Raw genomic sequence first — 16180 nt, 5'->3', positions numbered from 1 at the left:
CCCCAAGCTGCCGCAAAGAGACCCCCCCGAGGTGCTGTGCAGGGACCCCCCCTTGGCTGGCCCCCCCTGAGGTGCCGCGCAGAGTCCCCCCGACGCCCCAGCCCACGCACCCTCCCCGCCCTGGCAGGTGCCACTCAGACACGGAGCTGGCAGCACCAGGCGTTGCGCCAGGCCAGCCTCAGCCCCCTGGGGAATGTTGTATGGGCAGCGTGGGCCCTGCAGCTGCTGGGGGATCTGGGAGGTGCTGGGGGGCCCTGTGTGGGGGCTGCAGGCCGGGGGGATGATCCACACGCTGGCCCAGGCCCGGCTTGGCACCCCATCGTGGGCCTGTCTGAGCCTGTCTCCCTGCAGCTGGCGGAGGCGGGCGCGCGCTGTGACTTCGCCCTGTACCTGGGGGCCGCGTCGGACAATGCCGGATCCCTGGGCCCCATAGCTGGCGCAGCCGCCGGGCTCAAGATGTACCTGAACGACACCTTCTCCGAGCTCAAGATGGACAACGTCTCGCTGTGGATGGAGGTGGGTCCTGCGGGAAGGGCTGGGGGGTCCAGCCCCATTCCTGGCGCCAGCAGCACAGCGCCCACCGGGGGCTGAGAGCCCAGCCTGCCCTCTGCATCTGCAGTGGGGACACCCTCCTCCCCCAGCCGGCATTGCAGCCGCTGTCCGTCTGTCCTGTCCCCGCCGCCCCCATGTCTGTGCTCTGCCCCCCAACCCTCCCCCAGCACCGCTGTCCGTCTGTCCTGTCCCCCCCGCCCCCATGTGCTGTGCTCTGCCCCCCAACCCTCCCCCAGCACCGCTGTCCGTCTGTCCTGTCCCCCCCGCCCCTCCCCCAGCCTGCATTGCAGCCGCTGTCCGTCTGTCCTGTCCCCGCCGCCCCCATGTCTGTGCTCTGCCCCCCAACCCTCCCCCAGCACCGCTGTCCGTCTGTCCTGTCCCCCCGCCCCTCCCCCAGCCTGCATTGCAGCCGCTGTCCGTCTGTCATGTCCCCCCCGCCCCCATGTGCTGTGCTCTGCCCCCCAACCCTCCCCCAGCACCGCTGTCCGTCTGTCCTGTCCCCCCCGCCCCTCCCCCAGCCTGCATTGCAGCCGCTGTCCGTCTGTTCTGTCCCGCCCACCGCCCCCATGTCTGTGCTCTGCCCCCCAACCCTCCCCCAGCACCGCTGTCCGTCTGTCCTGTCCCCCCCGCCCCCATGTCTGTGCTCTGCCCCCCAACCCTCCCCCAGCACCGCTGTCCGTCTGTCCTGTCCCCCCCGCCCCTCCCCCAGCCTGCATTGCAGCCGCTGTCCGTCTGTCCTGTCCCCGCCGCCCCCATGTCTGTGCTCTGCCCCCCAACCCTCCCCCAGCACCGCTGTCCGTCTGTCCTGTCCCCCCCGCCCCTCCCCCAGCCTGCATTGCAGCCGCTGTCCGTCTGTCCTGTCCCCCCCGCCCCCATGTGCTGTGCTCTGCCCCCCAACCCTCCCCCAGCACCGCTGTCCGTCTGTCCTGTCCCCCCCGCCCCTCCCCCAGCCTGCATTGCAGCCGCTGTCCGTCTGTCCTGTCCCCCCCGCCCCCATGTGCTGTGCTCTGCCCCCCAACCCTCCCCCAGCACTGCTATCCATCTGTCGTGCCCCCCCCGACCCTCCCCCAGCCAACAGGGCAGCCACTGTCCGTCTGTCTTGTCCCCCCCAAATGCTGTTCTCTTCCCCTTGACCTCGCTCCCCCAGTGTTGCTGTCTGTCTGTCCCGCCCCTCCCCTCGTGCCAGGCTCTGCCCCTCCCCCTGGTACAACTGTTGGTTCCCCCCAGCTCTGCTCTCTCCCCCCAGCACTTCGAGCAGTGGCCGAGGCACCTGCCCATCGTGGCGCACGCGGAGAAGCAGACGGTGGCGGCGATTCTCATGGTGGCCCAGCTGTACCAGCGCCCCGTGCACATCTGCCACGTGGCACGCAAGGAGGAGGTGGGGCGACCTGGGTCTGGGCTGGAGGAGCTGCGGCTGCCTGTCTGCAGGCAGGGCGGGAGGCAGTGTCATGCTCTGCGCTGGGGGGCCGGGAGAGGTTCTAGGAAAAGGCCCGGTTGGGCAGAGGCAGCACGATGAACCTCAGTGCGAATTGGCTTTTGTGAGCGCCCAGAACCCCCCCGACCTGCCCCATGGGTCCTCGTCTGCCCTGCAAAGCCCCGGCTGTGTGCCTGCAGCGCTCCTGTGCCGGCGCCCCCCACCGGCTCGGCAGTCTGCCCCCCAGCAGCTGCAGCGATTCAACAGTGTGCCGGGGGGGGGGGGGGAAATGTTTCTCTGCCCCATGGGGGGTGTGTGTGTGTGTGTGTATTTACACCCCTTGTGGCGGAGTTAAACCGACCCAGGCCTGGGGAAAGCGCCAAAGAGCTCTCGGCGCTGGCTGGGCGGGTTATCTAGCGACTCCCAGCTCGCTGCAGAGACGCTGGGCCCCGCTGGGACCCACCCGAAACCTTCGGTGTGTGTTAATGTGAGAATGCCAAACGCCGGCCGGAGGCGCTGGCTGGCAAACGCTGAGCGAAACGCAGCATGCCTAGCGTAGCGAGGGCTGCAGCGCAGATGGGGCATGGGGGGGGGGGCGGTGTCTCCCCTCGGCCTGGGCCCTGTGTGGTGGGGGGGGTGTCACGGACTCACAGGACTCGTGCCTTCTCTTGGCTCCGTGTGGCCCCGGGAGTAACCCCCCCCCCCCAGCGTGACGGCCTTTCAGGAAGGCCGCTCTCTTGCCGAGGGTGGGCCCCCACTGGCCCTGCGCCTCCTGGGACTGTACCTCTGAGCTCCCAGCACGCCTGGTTCTGCCGTGGGCCCCCTCAGGGAGCCCCCTCGCTCTGGGCCCCCGGGGCCTCCATCCCGAGGGAGCAATGTCTCCTCCCCCCATGCCTGCAGTGGTTCTCATCCAGCGTCACACAGGAGCCCAGCCCAGGCAGTTCTCTGGGGCCTCGGGCCTGGCCAGTCTCAGCACAGAACATCCAGGGGGCTCTGGCTGCTATCCCCTCCCCCTCCTGTGTGACGCTGGATGAGAGCCACTGCAGGCGTGGGGGGAGGAGACATTGGGGGGAGGGATAGCTCAGTGGTTTGAGCATTGGTCTGCTAAACCCAGGGTTGTGAGTTCAATCCTTGAGGGGGCCACTTAGGGAGCTGGGGCAAAATCAGTACTTGGTCCTGCTAGTGAAGGCAGGGGGCTGGACTCAATGACCTTTCAGGGTCCCTTCCAGCTCTATGAGATAGGTATATCTCCATATTAACAGCTCCTCCCCTGTCCTTTGTCTCCTGTCCCAGGTAAACAGGCCGCCTGAGCCTCCTTTGTTCCCCCACTGGCTGGAACGGGCTGGGCAGGTCCCCCGGCCCCTCTCTCCTCATCCCCTTGTCCTCCCGCTGGCCAGAACCGGCTGGCTCCCAAGCTAGGGTGACCAGACAGCAAATGTGAAAAATCGGGACGGGGGTGGGGGGTAATAGGAGCCTATATAAGAAAAAGATCCAAAAATCGGGACTGTCCCTATAAAATCGGGACATCTGGTCACCCTATCCCAAGCTGGGCTGGGGCACCAGTCACTGGGCCCCGGCTGCTAGGCGAGGTCATGCCTGGTCGTCTGCACCCCCCCACCCCCTTGTTACACACGCAGCACCAAGGGAAACTGAGGCACGCAGAGTTCATGAAAACACTAAGAAAATCCCCAACTTGGTCACAGGGAGTGTGTGCAGGGAGGATGGGGGAGGGGGATCTGGGATGGGGGGACGGTGTCTCACCCTCAGCCTGGGCCTGCAGATCCTGATCATCAAGGCCGCCAAGCAGAAGGGCATCCAGGTGACGTGTGAGGTGGCGCCGCACCACCTCTTCCTGTGCGAGGACGACATTGGACGCATCGGGGAGGGGTACGCACAGGTGCGGCCCATGCTGGGCACCCGTGAGGACCTGGAGGCGCTGTGGGAGAACATGGACACCATCGACTGCTTCGCCACAGACCATGGTGAGGGAGACCGTTCTAGGGCACCGGGGCACCAGCTGGAGTGTCCTGGCACCCATGGGACCTGGGATCCAGGGTCTGTCCCCTCTAGGGGGTGCCGGCCCCCTTCTGGCCCCAGGACGGGGATTGGTTGGGGCAGGGTGTGACGGTGCTGCCCGTGGGAGCCAGCTGAGGTCACTCAATTAGGGTGAACTGCAAACAGAACGGGGCAGACAAACCCCAAACGCTGGTGGATATTCTAATACTTAGATTTACCAACCAGCACAAAACAGCTTCTATAGTACCTCACTGGTTACTCAGAAGTCCAAACAATGCAGTTCCCTTAAAGTACCCAGCCTCAGGCCTCCGTCCAGACACACACGTCAGATATGATGATGATTCTGACAATCTTATCTCATCATAAAAAGAAAAGGTTCTTCCAATCCCAAAGGATCAGCCACATACCCAGGTTCAATTACACTTAGATCTTACCCAAAATACACGCTAATAGCCAATTCTTATTAACTAAGCTAAAATTTATTAAAAAAGAAGAGAGAGAGAGTTGGTTAAAAGATCAATATACAGACAGACTTGAATTCAATTCTTGAGGTTCAGACACATAGCAGAGGTGAGCTTGTAGTTGCCAAAAGTCCTTTTAGAAATAGTCCATAGGTTATAGTCCAATGTCCATATTCAGGGTGACTCCAGTCAGTGACTGGGGATCTCAATCCTTGTGGCTTAAGGTTTCCCCCTCTTGAAACCCAAAGCAGATCTGAGATGAACAGGATCATGTCCTAGGGTTCTTATACATTTCCAGCAGCCTTTCGGCCTGAGAAAACAATAGGCTTAACTCTCCTTCTCCCAAGCATCCTGGCAATTAGCACAGGGTAATTTATCCATTAAACAGTTCAGATACAAAAAGAACAGGTTACCACAACCTTCAAAGAGACATATCGACAATAATACTATTTCCCTCAAGTGTCTTCCTAAATGTTAATATTCCTTTTTTGATCTTTGAATCAAAGCTATAGTAATAGACAAGACTTGTTAGCTTACATCACAAGCCCTGAGCAAACATCTCCCCTTCTACCTTTAACAATGCAGACTTGCATTTCAAAGCTCTGTTCATTTACATATCTTCCTAACCAGTCTTTAAAGTTCGGCCCTGGGTCAGGTCAGTCTGTGAGTTAATTAACTCTTTCTGGCACTGTCACCTTTCAATGAGATATTATATTCCACTCATAACGTCACACAGGGATTGGGACATGGGGCCTGTTCCCTCTAGGGGGCGTCATCTCCCATCCGGCCCCAGGGTGGGACTGGCTGGCTCAGGGTTAGGGAATGGGGGACGGGGCCTCTCCCCACTCTGGGGCGCCAACTCCCATCTGGCCCCAGGGCAGGAACTGGCTGGCTCGGGAGGGTGGGGGTGGGGGCGAGGAATGGGACACGGGGCCTGTCCCCGCTTGAGAGGTGGGTAATGGGATCTGGCACCTTGGGCCAGTACCAAGTGAGTCCGTTGGTCCCTCTCAGCTGATGCTGACGGAGCTGGTGGACGTCTGGGCAGAGGCCTGGCTGGCCTCTCATCCCAGGGCAGCTCTGTGCCGGGCACTGGGGGAGCTGGCCCTGCAGGGGGGTCACTCGTAGAATCATAGAATATCAGGGTTGGAAGGGACCTCAGGAGGTCATCTAGTCCAACCCCCTGCTCAAAGCAGGACCAATCCCCAACTAAATCATCCCAGCCAGGGCTTTGTCAAGCCGGGCCTTAAAAACCTCTAAGGAAGGAGATTCCACCACCTCCCTAGGTAATCCATTCCAGTGCTTCACCACCCTCCTAGTGAAAAAGTTTTTCCTAATATCCAACCTACACCTCCCCCACTGCAACTTGAGACCATTACTCCTTGTTCTGTCATCTGCCACCACTGAGAACAGCCAAGCGCCATCCTCTTTGGAACCCCACTTCAGGTAGTTGAAAGCAGCTATCAAATCCCCCCTCATTCTTCTCTTCTGCAGACTAAACAATTCCAGTTCCCTCAGCCTCTCCTCATAAGTCATGTGCTCCAGCCCCCTAATCATTTTTGTTGCCCTCCGCTGGACTCTTTCCAATTTTTCCGCATCCTTCTTGTAGTGTGGGGCCCAAAACTGGACACAGTACTCCAGATGAGGCCTCACCAATGTCGAATAAAGGGGAACGATCACGTCCCTCGATCTGCTGGCAATGCCCCTACTTATACAGCCCAAAATGCCGTTAGCCTTCTTGGCAACAAGGGCACACTGTCGACTCATATCCAGCTTCTCGTCCACTGTAACCCCTAGGTCCTTTTCTGCAGAACTGCTGCCTAGCCACTCGGTCCCTAGTCTGTAGCAGTGCATGGGATTCTTCCGTCCTAAGTGCAGGACTCTGCACTTGTCCTTGTTGAACTTCATCAGCGAGGGGGGCAGCAGAGTGGGGAGGAGGGGCTGGGCCCCCTGAACACCTCCTTTGTGCCCGTAGCCCCCCACACGGTGGAAGAGAAGGAAGGGAAGGAGCCACCCCCAGGTTACCCCGGCCTGGAGACCATGCTGCCCCTGCTGCTGACGGCCGTCTCCGAGGGGCGCCTCGCCATCGAGGATGTGGTCAAGCGCCTCTACGAGAACCCCCGCAAGATCTTCTCCCTGCCCGCGCAGGACGACACCTACATCGAGGTGGGGGGGGGCGTGCCCAATGGGGGGGTCGTGCCCCATGGGAATGGCGCTGGGCTGGGCCCCTGGCATCGTTGAGCCCTGGGGACTCGGGGGAGCTGAGGAGCAAATGGCTGGGCCCTGCTGAACAGCTGCCAGACATGAGCGCCCAGCCGGAGCTTGGGCCTGGTCCGGCGCTGCTGCCTCCCTGCCCTGCCCCACCCGCCCTCCTAGGCTTGTCCCCAATGCGCTGCCCTCCCTGGGTCCAGCCCCACCCCGAACAGCTGCCAGACGTGAGCGCCGGAGCCCCACCCTGCTGCCCTCCCGGGCCCTGCCCCACCACCCGCCCTCCTGGGCCTGCCCCCAATGCGCTGCCCTCCCTGGGCCTAGCCCCACCCCGACGAGCTCCCAACCAGAGCCCAGACCCAACCCTGATGTGCCACCCACTGTCCCTGGGCCTGCCCCCCACCCCAGCCTGACCCGGCTCTGCCCCCCGGCCAGGTGGACCTGGAGCACGAGTGGATCGTCCCCAGCCACATGGCCTTCAGCAAGTGCCAGTGGACGCCGTTCAAGGGCACGAAGGTGAAGGGGACGGTGCGGAGGGTGATCCTGCGTGGGGAGGTTGCCTACATCGACGGGCAGGTAAGGGCAGGGGGGAGGGCGGGGGCTTCTGGGGTCACCTGAGACACTGGGCTGTGCTGCCGAGTGGGGGGGCGAGCCAGCTGGGGTGGAGCCCAGCCCCCCACGCCCCCCCCATCTCAGCCTGGGTCTTGGCTCCCTCCCCGCTGAGTGTCTGTGTCCTGCAGGTGCTGGTGCCCCCCGGTTACGGCCAGGATGTGAGGAAATGGCCCACGGGGGCAGTGACTGTGCCGCCTCCTGCCCCAGCCAATGAGACTCTGAAGGTACCGGGGGGGGGGGGGGTGTCTGCCTGGCTGTCACTCACCATCTCCCTGTGCGGGGGAGGAGCCTGCCGGTGCCCTGATCCTGTCTGCACGATGCTGGGCGTGGGCCTGGAGTGGGGGGATGGACTGGCCAGGGCACCGGGAGGAAGCAGCATGTGGGATTGGTGGTTTGGCAGTGCGGGGGGAGGTGGTGGGGGCTGTGCCGGGGGTGGGCCTGGTGGGAGGCGGGGGGGCAGGTGGGGGTGGTGCCGGGGGCGGGGCTGGCAGGAGGTGGGGGGGGAGACAGGCGGGGCAGTGCTGGGGGGGCATTCCCCGTGCCAGCAGCGCTGACCCCTCCTCACCATCCCATGGCGTTGCAGACCCCCGAGCGCCCGAGGCACACGGTGCAGAGCGAGACCCTGCGTAGCCGAGCGTCCAGCCCCCGGCGAGCGGGGCCCGTGGGAGACGGGCGCTTCCACCTGCCGCCCCGCATCCACCGGGCCTCGGACCCCGGCCTGCCAGGTGAGGCACATGTGGGGCTGGAGCAGCAGGGCCAGGCGCTTCCCCGGCCCCAGGGCTCTGGCTGGGCCCCTGTGCGAATCCAGCTGGGGGCTCATCCCAGCCCCACCCCTGGAACCACGTGGAATGTGCTGGGGTGGGGCCTGCCCGGAGTGACCTGAGCAGCAGCCAATGAGTGTGCGTGTCCGTCTGTCGTCGTTCCCCTCCCCAGCCCCAGGGTGTCCACAGGAGGGGGGCTGGGCTCCAACGCGGGGGGGAAGGGGGGAGGGAGGCTCTCAGAGCTTCAGCCACCTGCTCATACTGCAGCCCCCATTCCAGCCCCCCCACCCTCCCACGGGATCCAGGCCTCCCCACTGGTGCCCCGGGGGGAGGTGGCTGAGATGGGGCAGTTCATTGTGCCTACGTCCCTGACCAAGCTCTGGCCCTGGCACCTCCCGGATTCCCCTCCCCGGACAGCGAGGAGGGTCCCTTAGCACCGTGCCAGCGCTCTGCTCCCGCGCCAGCCCCCTGTGTGGGTGTCTTGCTGGGCGTGGGGACAGCCCCCCAGCTCTCCTCGATGGCCCCGGCAGCTCCTCCCCTGGGCAAGCTGGGTTCTTCCTGGTGCTGTTTCTGTTGGGCAGGGCTTTGGAGCTGGGCTTCGGCGCCGCTCCAGCTCCAGCCAAAAACCTGCAGCTCCACTGCTCCGGAGCTGCCCCGCGCTCCAGCTCCGGGCTCTGCTCCAAAGTCCTGCTGTTGGGTGCCTCCCCCTCCCCCCCGGCGCTGTGTCCCGCATGGAGCCAGCTGGGCCAGAGCATGCAGGCTTCAGCGTCTCCAGGGCGCCCATCCCATGGGTGTGAGGCCCGTCCCCCTCCCACTGCCTAGAGAAGGGTGGGGCCCCAGGGTGCCCGGGCGCCTCCCCGCGTCGGCCTGTCTGTGTGTGGAGCTGCTGCCCATGGCCGGAGACAGCAATGCAGGATGAGTGGTGGTGCAGGACCGGGTGGTGCAGCGCTCGTAGCCGCCGTGTCTAACCGTGTTGTGTGTCCCCGCACGCCTGTCGCCAGCCGAGGACGTGAGAGAAAAGGCCACCAAGAAGGCCAGCGAGCCAGGTTTGTCCTGTCCCACGTGGGGTCTGGGGACTGAGGTCCAGCGGGGTGGTGCCAGGCTGGGGCCCCTAGGGCCAGGGAGAGATGGTCTGAACCATCTGCGCAGGGGCCTGAGTGGGTCGCCAGATGCTGCTCTCGGGGAGGCTGCGGGCTGCAGTTGGTGACTCTGCCCCATCGGTGGCTGTGCATGCAGCTCCCCACTGGCCTGGGGCCCCCCCGGGCCGGGGCCACCCCCTGGCTTGGCCAGCAGGGGTGGCGAGGAGGCCCCAGGAGCTGGGCAGGTGGGAGCTGCGGTCCATGCTCTGGGCTGTGTGTGGGGGTGGGAGCCCCAGGCTGTGCCGTGGGGCGGGGGTAGGGGGCAGAGCCTCCCCTCCAGCCACGAGGTTGGTGGGACGTCTCCCTCCCGCCCCATTGCCCCGGAGCTCGCTGATGCCTGCGCTTGGTGCTGCAGATCTGGCTGTGACCCAGGACAGCTGCTGCTACCCACCGGGGCTGCTGCCCAGACAGACGTCGCCCCCGAGCGCGCCCCACCCGCAGACTTCCCCGCTGCTGCACCCGCTCGTTGGGCAGCATGTCCTCTCCGTCAAGCAGTTCACCAAGGAGCAGGTACCGCGCAGCGAGGGGCGGCTGGGGGCTCTCCCCGGGGAGCCTGGGCTGGGGGAGGAAGCCGAGCCGGGGCAGGGCCTGTGGGGGGAGTGCGTGCGGCACCCGGCTGACCGCTGTCTCGTTCCAGATGTCCCACCTCTTCAATGTGGCGCACACCCTACGCATGCTGGTGCAGAAGGAGCGGAGCCTGGACATCCTCAAGGTGAGCCAGGCCGGCCGGGCACTGTGGGGGGAGGGATTGGGGCAGGGAAGGGGAGCCTGGCCTCACTGCGGGGCAGGATCGGGGTGGGTGCTGGGGGGGATTGGGACCCCACTGTGTGTGGGGGGGAGTTGCGATGGGGGCCCTGCCGTGAGGGGGGGCTGGGGTGGAGGATTGGGACCCCACTGTGGGGGAGCTGAGGGGATCGGAGCACTGCCATGGAGGGGGATATGGGGGGATCGGGGCTGTGAGAGGGGCTGGGGGGGATCGGGGCCTCGCCGTGCTCACGGTCTCCCCTCCCCTGCAGGGGAAGGTCATGGCCTCCATGTTCTACGAGGTGAGCACCAGGACCAGCAGCTCCTTCGCGGCGGCCATGTACCGCCTGGGGGGCTCCGTCCTGGCCTTCTCCGAGTCCACGTCCTCGGCCCAGAAGGGCGAGTCCCTGGCCGACTCGGTGCAGACCATGTGCTGTTACGCGGACGTGCTGGTGCTGCGCCACCCCCAGCCGGGGGCTGTGGAGGTGAGGGGCCCCAAGGGCCAGGTCAGCCCCCGTCCTCCAGGGAAGCAGGGGCCAGCAAGGGAGGCAATGGGGGGAAATGGGTTGTGACTGGGCATGAGCGCGCCCCCCCCCCCCCCCGCCCCCATAGGGCGGGAGGGGGATGGGCTGTGACTGGGAGTGAGACGGACTCCCCCCATGCCCAGCCCCATGGGTTGGTGGCGGGATGGGGGGTGGATTGTGGCTGGCCATGAGCCCCGCCCTTCTTGGTGCTCAGCCCCACGGATCGGGGCAGGGGGACGGGCTGTGGCTGTGCCCTGCCCCATGGGGTGGGGGATGGGTTGTGGCTGTGCTCGGCTCCGTGGATCGGGGGCGGGGGGAGGGGCTGTGGCTGCGCTCGGCCCCATGCATCGGGGGCGGGGGGAGGGGCTGTGGCTGCGCTCGGCCCCGTGCATCGGGGGCGGGGGGGAGGGGCTGTGGCTGCGCTCGGCCCCGTGGGGTGGGGCTGTGGCTGGCCGTGAGCAGCCCCCCCCGTGCCCAGCCCGTGTCTCGTTTGCAGCTCGCTGCCAAGCACTGCCGGAAGCCGGTGATCAATGCCGGGGATGGCGTCGGGGAGCACCCCACGCAGGCCCTGCTGGACATCTTCACCATCCGCGAGGAGCTCGGCACCGTCAACGGCATGACGGTAAGGGGGCCGGGCCGGGCGAGGTGCCCCCACACTGCGCCAGGTCTTGGCTCTGACTCCAGGGCCGCAGGCTGGGGGCTCAGGCCCATGCAGCTGAGGGGGAAGGGGGGTTTGCCGCGCTGGGTCTCAGCTCGGACCCCCATGGCCCCAGACCCCCCCCCGGAGTCCTGTGCAGCCAGGTGTGTGTGTGGGGGGTCACTGCACTGGGTCCTCGCTCTAAGTCCAGGGCCCCAGGCTGGGGGCTCAGGCCCATGCAGCCAGAGGGAAGCGGGGAGTTGCTGCGCTGGGTCTCAGCTCGGACCCCCATGGCCCCAGACCCCCCCAGGAGTCCCGTGCAGCCATGCGAGCGCTGCCCCCTGCTGGCCGGGCTCCAGGGTGCTGCTGTCTCTCCCCAGATCACCATGGTGGGGGACCTGAAGCACGGGCGCACGGTGCACTCGCTGGCCTGCCTCCTGACGCAGTACCGCGTCAACCTGCGCTACGTCACGCCCCGCGACCTCCGCATGCCCGCCGACATCATCCACTTCGTAGCCTCCAAGGGCATCAAGCAGGTGAGCCCGCTGCGTGCCAGGGACCCCGCTCCTGCGCCCAGCGATGCCCCCGCCCCGCACTAACGCCCTGCCCTTCCCAGGAGGAGTTCGACAGCATCGAGGAGGCTCTCCCCGACACGGACGTGCTGTACGTCACCCGCATCCAGAAGGAGCGGTTCGACTCCGTGCAGGAGTACGAGGCGGTGAGTGTAGGCGCTGCCCCACGGGGCCTGCGAGCTGCTTCCTGCAGCTGCTCTGGCCCCGGGGTGGGGCTTGGCTGCGGGAGCCTTGCTGTGCCTCTAGGCCCCTTCGTTGCTGCCCAGGGGATTGAAAAGGATGGAGGGGGGTGACAGTGCCCTGGGGGTGACTGGGTGAGGGGCGACCGGGCCCGGATGGCGGGACAGGGCAGTGCAATGACTAGGCTGCGGGGTGCGGGGGTGCCCTGGGGGCAGTGGGGCAGGGTGGAGGGGTGACTGGGTGGGGTGGCAAGGCCCCCAAGGCAGTGGGGTGACCAGGTGGGGGGGGTGACAAGGCACCTGGATCCCGAGGGCAGTGGGGTGACCAGGTGGGGGGGGAGGGGGTGGCAAGGCACCTGGGGACCTCGGGGGCAGTGGGGGGTCCCGAGAGCGGTAGGGTTGTGGGGCGGCCGTGCCAGGGAGGAGCAGTGATGCCCATGGTCCTGCCCATCCTTGGGGTGCTAACAGCCTCTCCCCCCGGTCAGTGCTTCGGGCAGTTCATCCTCACCCCGCACATCATGACCAGAGCCAAGAAGAGGATGGTGGTCATGCACCCGCTGCCTCGCGTCAATGAGATCAGGTGAGGGGCGCTGGGCTGGGGGCTGTGGCTGGCTCCGGGGTCCCTGCACCCTGGTGGGGGGCTCTCCAGTGCCTAGCAGTGACTCTCCCCTTGCCCCCTAGTGTGGAGGTGGACTCGGACCCCCGGGCAGCCTATTTCCGCCAGGCTGAGAACGGCATGTACATCCGGATGGCACTGCTGGCCACGGTGCTGGGCAGGTACTAGGGCCCCCAGCCAGGGCAGTGCCAGCGGCGGCAGGAACCCCAGTACTCCAGACCTGGTTAGCGATGGACGGACTCACGGACGGACCCAGCTCCTTCCCTCCCACGTGCGACAGGGACTGTACTGAGCAAGGCCTCCCGCTGACCCACTCCTTCCCAGGGTGGCTGGGGCTGGGCAGCGGGCGGGGCGTGCCAGCTGGCTGGTTGAGGCTCAGAACGGGTCATACTTCTATCATTCCAGGGGGCAGATCAGCCTGCATGTGCTGTGGGGAGGGAGTGATGGGGGGGTGCTGCCCCAGGGCATTAAAACCTGCAGGATGCCCCATCCCCTTCCCCAGACTGTGGGGCTCACAAGCTCCTTGGTATCTGGGTTGGGGTGGCACCTGCTGGCTTCTCTGGGTACCTGTCGTCCTCCAGCCGGGGTCCAGGGCTGGCTCCCTGCGGCGGCTGTTAGTGGAGCCCAGGCTGTTCCCCGGCCTAGCCCGCCCCCCGGACCATCTCCCTTCCCAGCATAGGCATACCCTCTGGCTCCAGCTAACCCAGGCCCCTCCTGGCCTCCTCTGCCCCTCCTGCTTCAGCCCCCCGGGTCATGGGGGTCATGGAGAAGGAGGCAGGGGGGCTCTTTTCTCCAGGTCTCCCTCCCCCTTTCCTCCACTTGCTGAGCAGCCCCAGTCTCTTGTAGCAGGAGCTTAGTCCCCCACAAGCCATGTCCCTGGGTGTGACTCTGGCCTTGAGCACATGGAGGGGCAGAGCGCGTTCTGCCTTGGGCACTGCTGGCCCCATGGCGGGGGGGCGAGCGGCATCTGTTCAGTGACTTTTCTACACACACCACTGTGAACTGAATGGCTTTCCTTGGGTTTAATAAACCGAGCTGAATGCACCCCCTGCCCGTGTCGTCTGTCCGGAGGAGCTGCTGGGCGGCGCTCGAACGCTGCAGCCTGTCCCGTTCCTTCCCCCAGAGCCTGCCCTGCTCGGGCTGAGTGCGACCTGGTGCCCGAGATGGAGTGCGTGCTGCAGCCAGCTCCGGCGAAGAACGCGACTGGGAAACTCCTGTTCTAGCCCCGGAGGTGAATGCAGTGAATCTGACGCGTGCAATGACAAGGGGCAAGGGCAATGTTTATTCATAGAAGGATGGATGGAGAAAAGCAATGGGGCGAAGGGGAAGGAGCGGTGAAGTGGGGCTACATCCATCACAGGGCCCCTAAGCCCAGGGGTGCGAGTGGGCCAGGGCAGACACGGAGCAGAACGCAGGAGTCCTGGGCCTAGTGCCAGTTGAGCAGCGAGGTTGGGGTGCTAGTAAACATTCCCCAGTGCTGCTCCCCATACTCCCCTCCCCCCGAGCTAGCCCCAGCCTCCCGCTGTCGTCCCCAGGCCTGGCCACAAGCCCCCGTATCCTGGGCCCCACACGGCTCTGGGCAGTGGTGAGATGGGGGCAGGGTGGGCGAGCCCTGCGTGGGACGTCCCTGGGGGGCGGCGCAGGGCCTCAGGCTGGGGCCGGGCTCGTGTAGGGTGACCAGATGTCCCCATAAAAGTGGGGCCGTCCCTAGATTGAGGCATTTGTCCATCAGTCGGGCCGCAGTTTGTCCCATTATTTCGCACTGTGTGTGTGTGTGTGTGTGTGCGGGGGGGTTGTGCTCTGCCAGTGACGCCCCACCCTGTGTCTCGATCTTTTCTTCCTCTCATCTGGGCTCTAGGCTCGTGTCTGGCTCCGGGGGGGGGCCGCCCGAGCCGGACGGGGGAGGGGCTCCGTGCTGTCGCGGGGGGGGGGGGGGGGGGGCAGCTCCATCCCCCGCTCCCGCCCTGCGGGGCGCGGTGTTACCCTGCCCAGAGGGTGGCTCGGGGAGTGGGGCCGGGACACGGGCTGGGAGCCCCCGGCAGGTCGGGGGGGGGGGGGGCGTGTTGGGTGCCCGGCTCAGCCCCTCCGCCCCCGGGGGGCCGGGGTTTGACTGTCACGTGATGTATAAAGCCCGTCCGATTGTGCATGTGACCGGAAGTCACGTGACTCTAGTGCCGAGTAACCGGAAGTGTGTGTGGCGTCACTTCCCACTGCACCAATAGGCTGCGGAGGGGCGGGCCGGAGGCGGTAGCACAGGTAGGGGGGATGGGCGGTGTTAGTGACGTCATCGCGCGTTTTGTCCCGGGACCCGCGTGTTTTTCTCACCAGGGGAGCCGGCTCGGGGGGGGGTCGGTCAGCGTGGCGGGGTCACGTCGGGCAGGTCCTGGCCGGGGGCGGGGGGCTCAGGTCACATGGTGCAGTGGGGGGTGGGGGCAGGTCACGGGGGGCAGTGGGGGGGCTCAGGTCACATGGTGCAGTGGGGGGTGGGGGCAGGTCACGGGGGGCAGTGGGGGGCTCAGGTCACATGGTGCAGTGGGGGGTGGGGGCAGGTCACGGGGGGCAGTGGGGGGGCTCAGGTCACATGGTGCAGCGGGGGGGGCTGTCACAGCTGGGGGGGCGGCACTCAGACAGGGCAGCACGTTCCGTGCCAGGGCCTGTGGGGCTGGTCTCCGAGCTCCCCGCGAGCTGGGGGGTCCCGCTGGGAATGAGGTGCTGGGAGCTGAGCGCAGCACCCCAGGGCTCTCCCCAGCGCTGGGGAGCAGGACTGACCCTGACGCCCCAGAGTCTGCAGCCCTCCCTGGGGTCCCTGGGCTGGTCCGGCTCCCCCAAGTGCCCCCACCTCCCGAGACTGTCCAGAGACCGGGACCGCCCAGAAAGTGCCTCCTCTTAGCGGCCCCGCTTCTCTCGCGTGTGTCCTCCGCCAGTGACAGCGTGCGGGGCGGCTGGGTGAGCTGTGCAGGAGATGGGGCAGCATCTGGGGCACAGCACTGGGCTCGGCATGTGCAAGGCACGAGGGGTCTCACCCCTTCCTGTGAGGTGCCGGCGCTCTCAGAGAGGGGAGACCAGGCCAAGTCTGGCAACCCCGCACTGCCTGGGGCCAGCCCTTCATCCAGAGGGTGGGGAAGGTGTCTGTACCGGGCCCATGTGAGGAGCTTCAGGGCAGGGGGTGCAGTTTGAGGCCGGTCACCTGGACACTTTTCCATTAAGAGCTTGAAAAGAAAATCCTCTTCCCTGGCTTCTCCTCCTGCCCCCTCTCAGCCCCCAGCACTGGGGCACGCGGGCAGGGAGAAGAGACCAGCTAAGGGCATTTCGGCTCTCATTAAATCTCTGCCAGAGGCTCCCCAGCAGCTGGGGCAGCCAGCCTCTCGCTGGGTGGATTTGTTGCCTGCAGCCACAGCCCTTGGACTCGAGAGACTTTAGGGCCAGACGGGCCAATCGTGATCATCTTGTCTGACCTCCTACACATGGCAGGCCACAGAACCTTACCCACCCACCCCTGTGATAGACCCAGAGCCTCCGGCTGAGTCACTGACGGCCTCAAATCATGGTTTAAAGAGTTCACGTGACAGAGACTCCACCATTCACACTAGTTCAAACCAGCGAGTGACCCGGGCCCCAGGCTGCAGAGGGAGGCGAACCCCCCCCCCCCCCCCCCGGGTCTCTGCCAACCTGACCCGGGGAAATTCCTTCCCCGCCCTAAATCTGGGGATCAGTTAGTAAGTAGCATTTTCATTACTTACTTTTTGGT

The 16180-nt window shown here is 65.6% G+C and overlaps 1 protein-coding gene across 2 annotated transcripts in view; it reads left to right on the top strand.

Moving 5' to 3' along the window:
• The window catches only part of CAD (carbamoyl-phosphate synthetase 2, aspartate transcarbamylase, and dihydroorotase), a 35641-nt gene extending 23038 nt beyond the window's left edge, over positions 1-12603 (top strand). For both annotated transcript variants that reach the window (XM_065400291.1, XM_065400290.1), the window contains 16 exons: positions 352-516; positions 1799-1930; positions 3747-3948; positions 6416-6606; positions 7084-7224; positions 7389-7484; positions 7880-7985; positions 9023-9067; positions 9516-9670; positions 9798-9872; positions 10177-10389; positions 10925-11050; positions 11446-11601; positions 11682-11783; positions 12302-12396; positions 12498-12603. In XM_065400291.1, the coding sequence (XP_065256363.1) occupies positions 352-516; positions 1799-1930; positions 3747-3948; positions 6416-6606; positions 7084-7224; positions 7389-7484; positions 7880-7985; positions 9023-9067; positions 9516-9670; positions 9798-9872; positions 10177-10389; positions 10925-11050; positions 11446-11601; positions 11682-11783; positions 12302-12396; positions 12498-12600 (2103 nt within the window). In that variant the 3' untranslated portion in view covers positions 12601-12603. The remainder of the gene's footprint in view (positions 1-351; positions 517-1798; positions 1931-3746; positions 3949-6415; positions 6607-7083; positions 7225-7388; positions 7485-7879; positions 7986-9022; positions 9068-9515; positions 9671-9797; positions 9873-10176; positions 10390-10924; positions 11051-11445; positions 11602-11681; positions 11784-12301; positions 12397-12497) is intronic.
• Positions 12604-16180: the final 3577 nt, after the last annotated feature.

This window comes from Emys orbicularis, chromosome 3 (assembly GCF_028017835.1).
Source record: "Emys orbicularis isolate rEmyOrb1 chromosome 3, rEmyOrb1.hap1, whole genome shotgun sequence".
Classification (NCBI taxonomy): domain Eukaryota; kingdom Metazoa; phylum Chordata; order Testudines; family Emydidae; genus Emys; species Emys orbicularis.
This window is presented reverse-complemented; position numbering and strand designations above follow the sequence as displayed.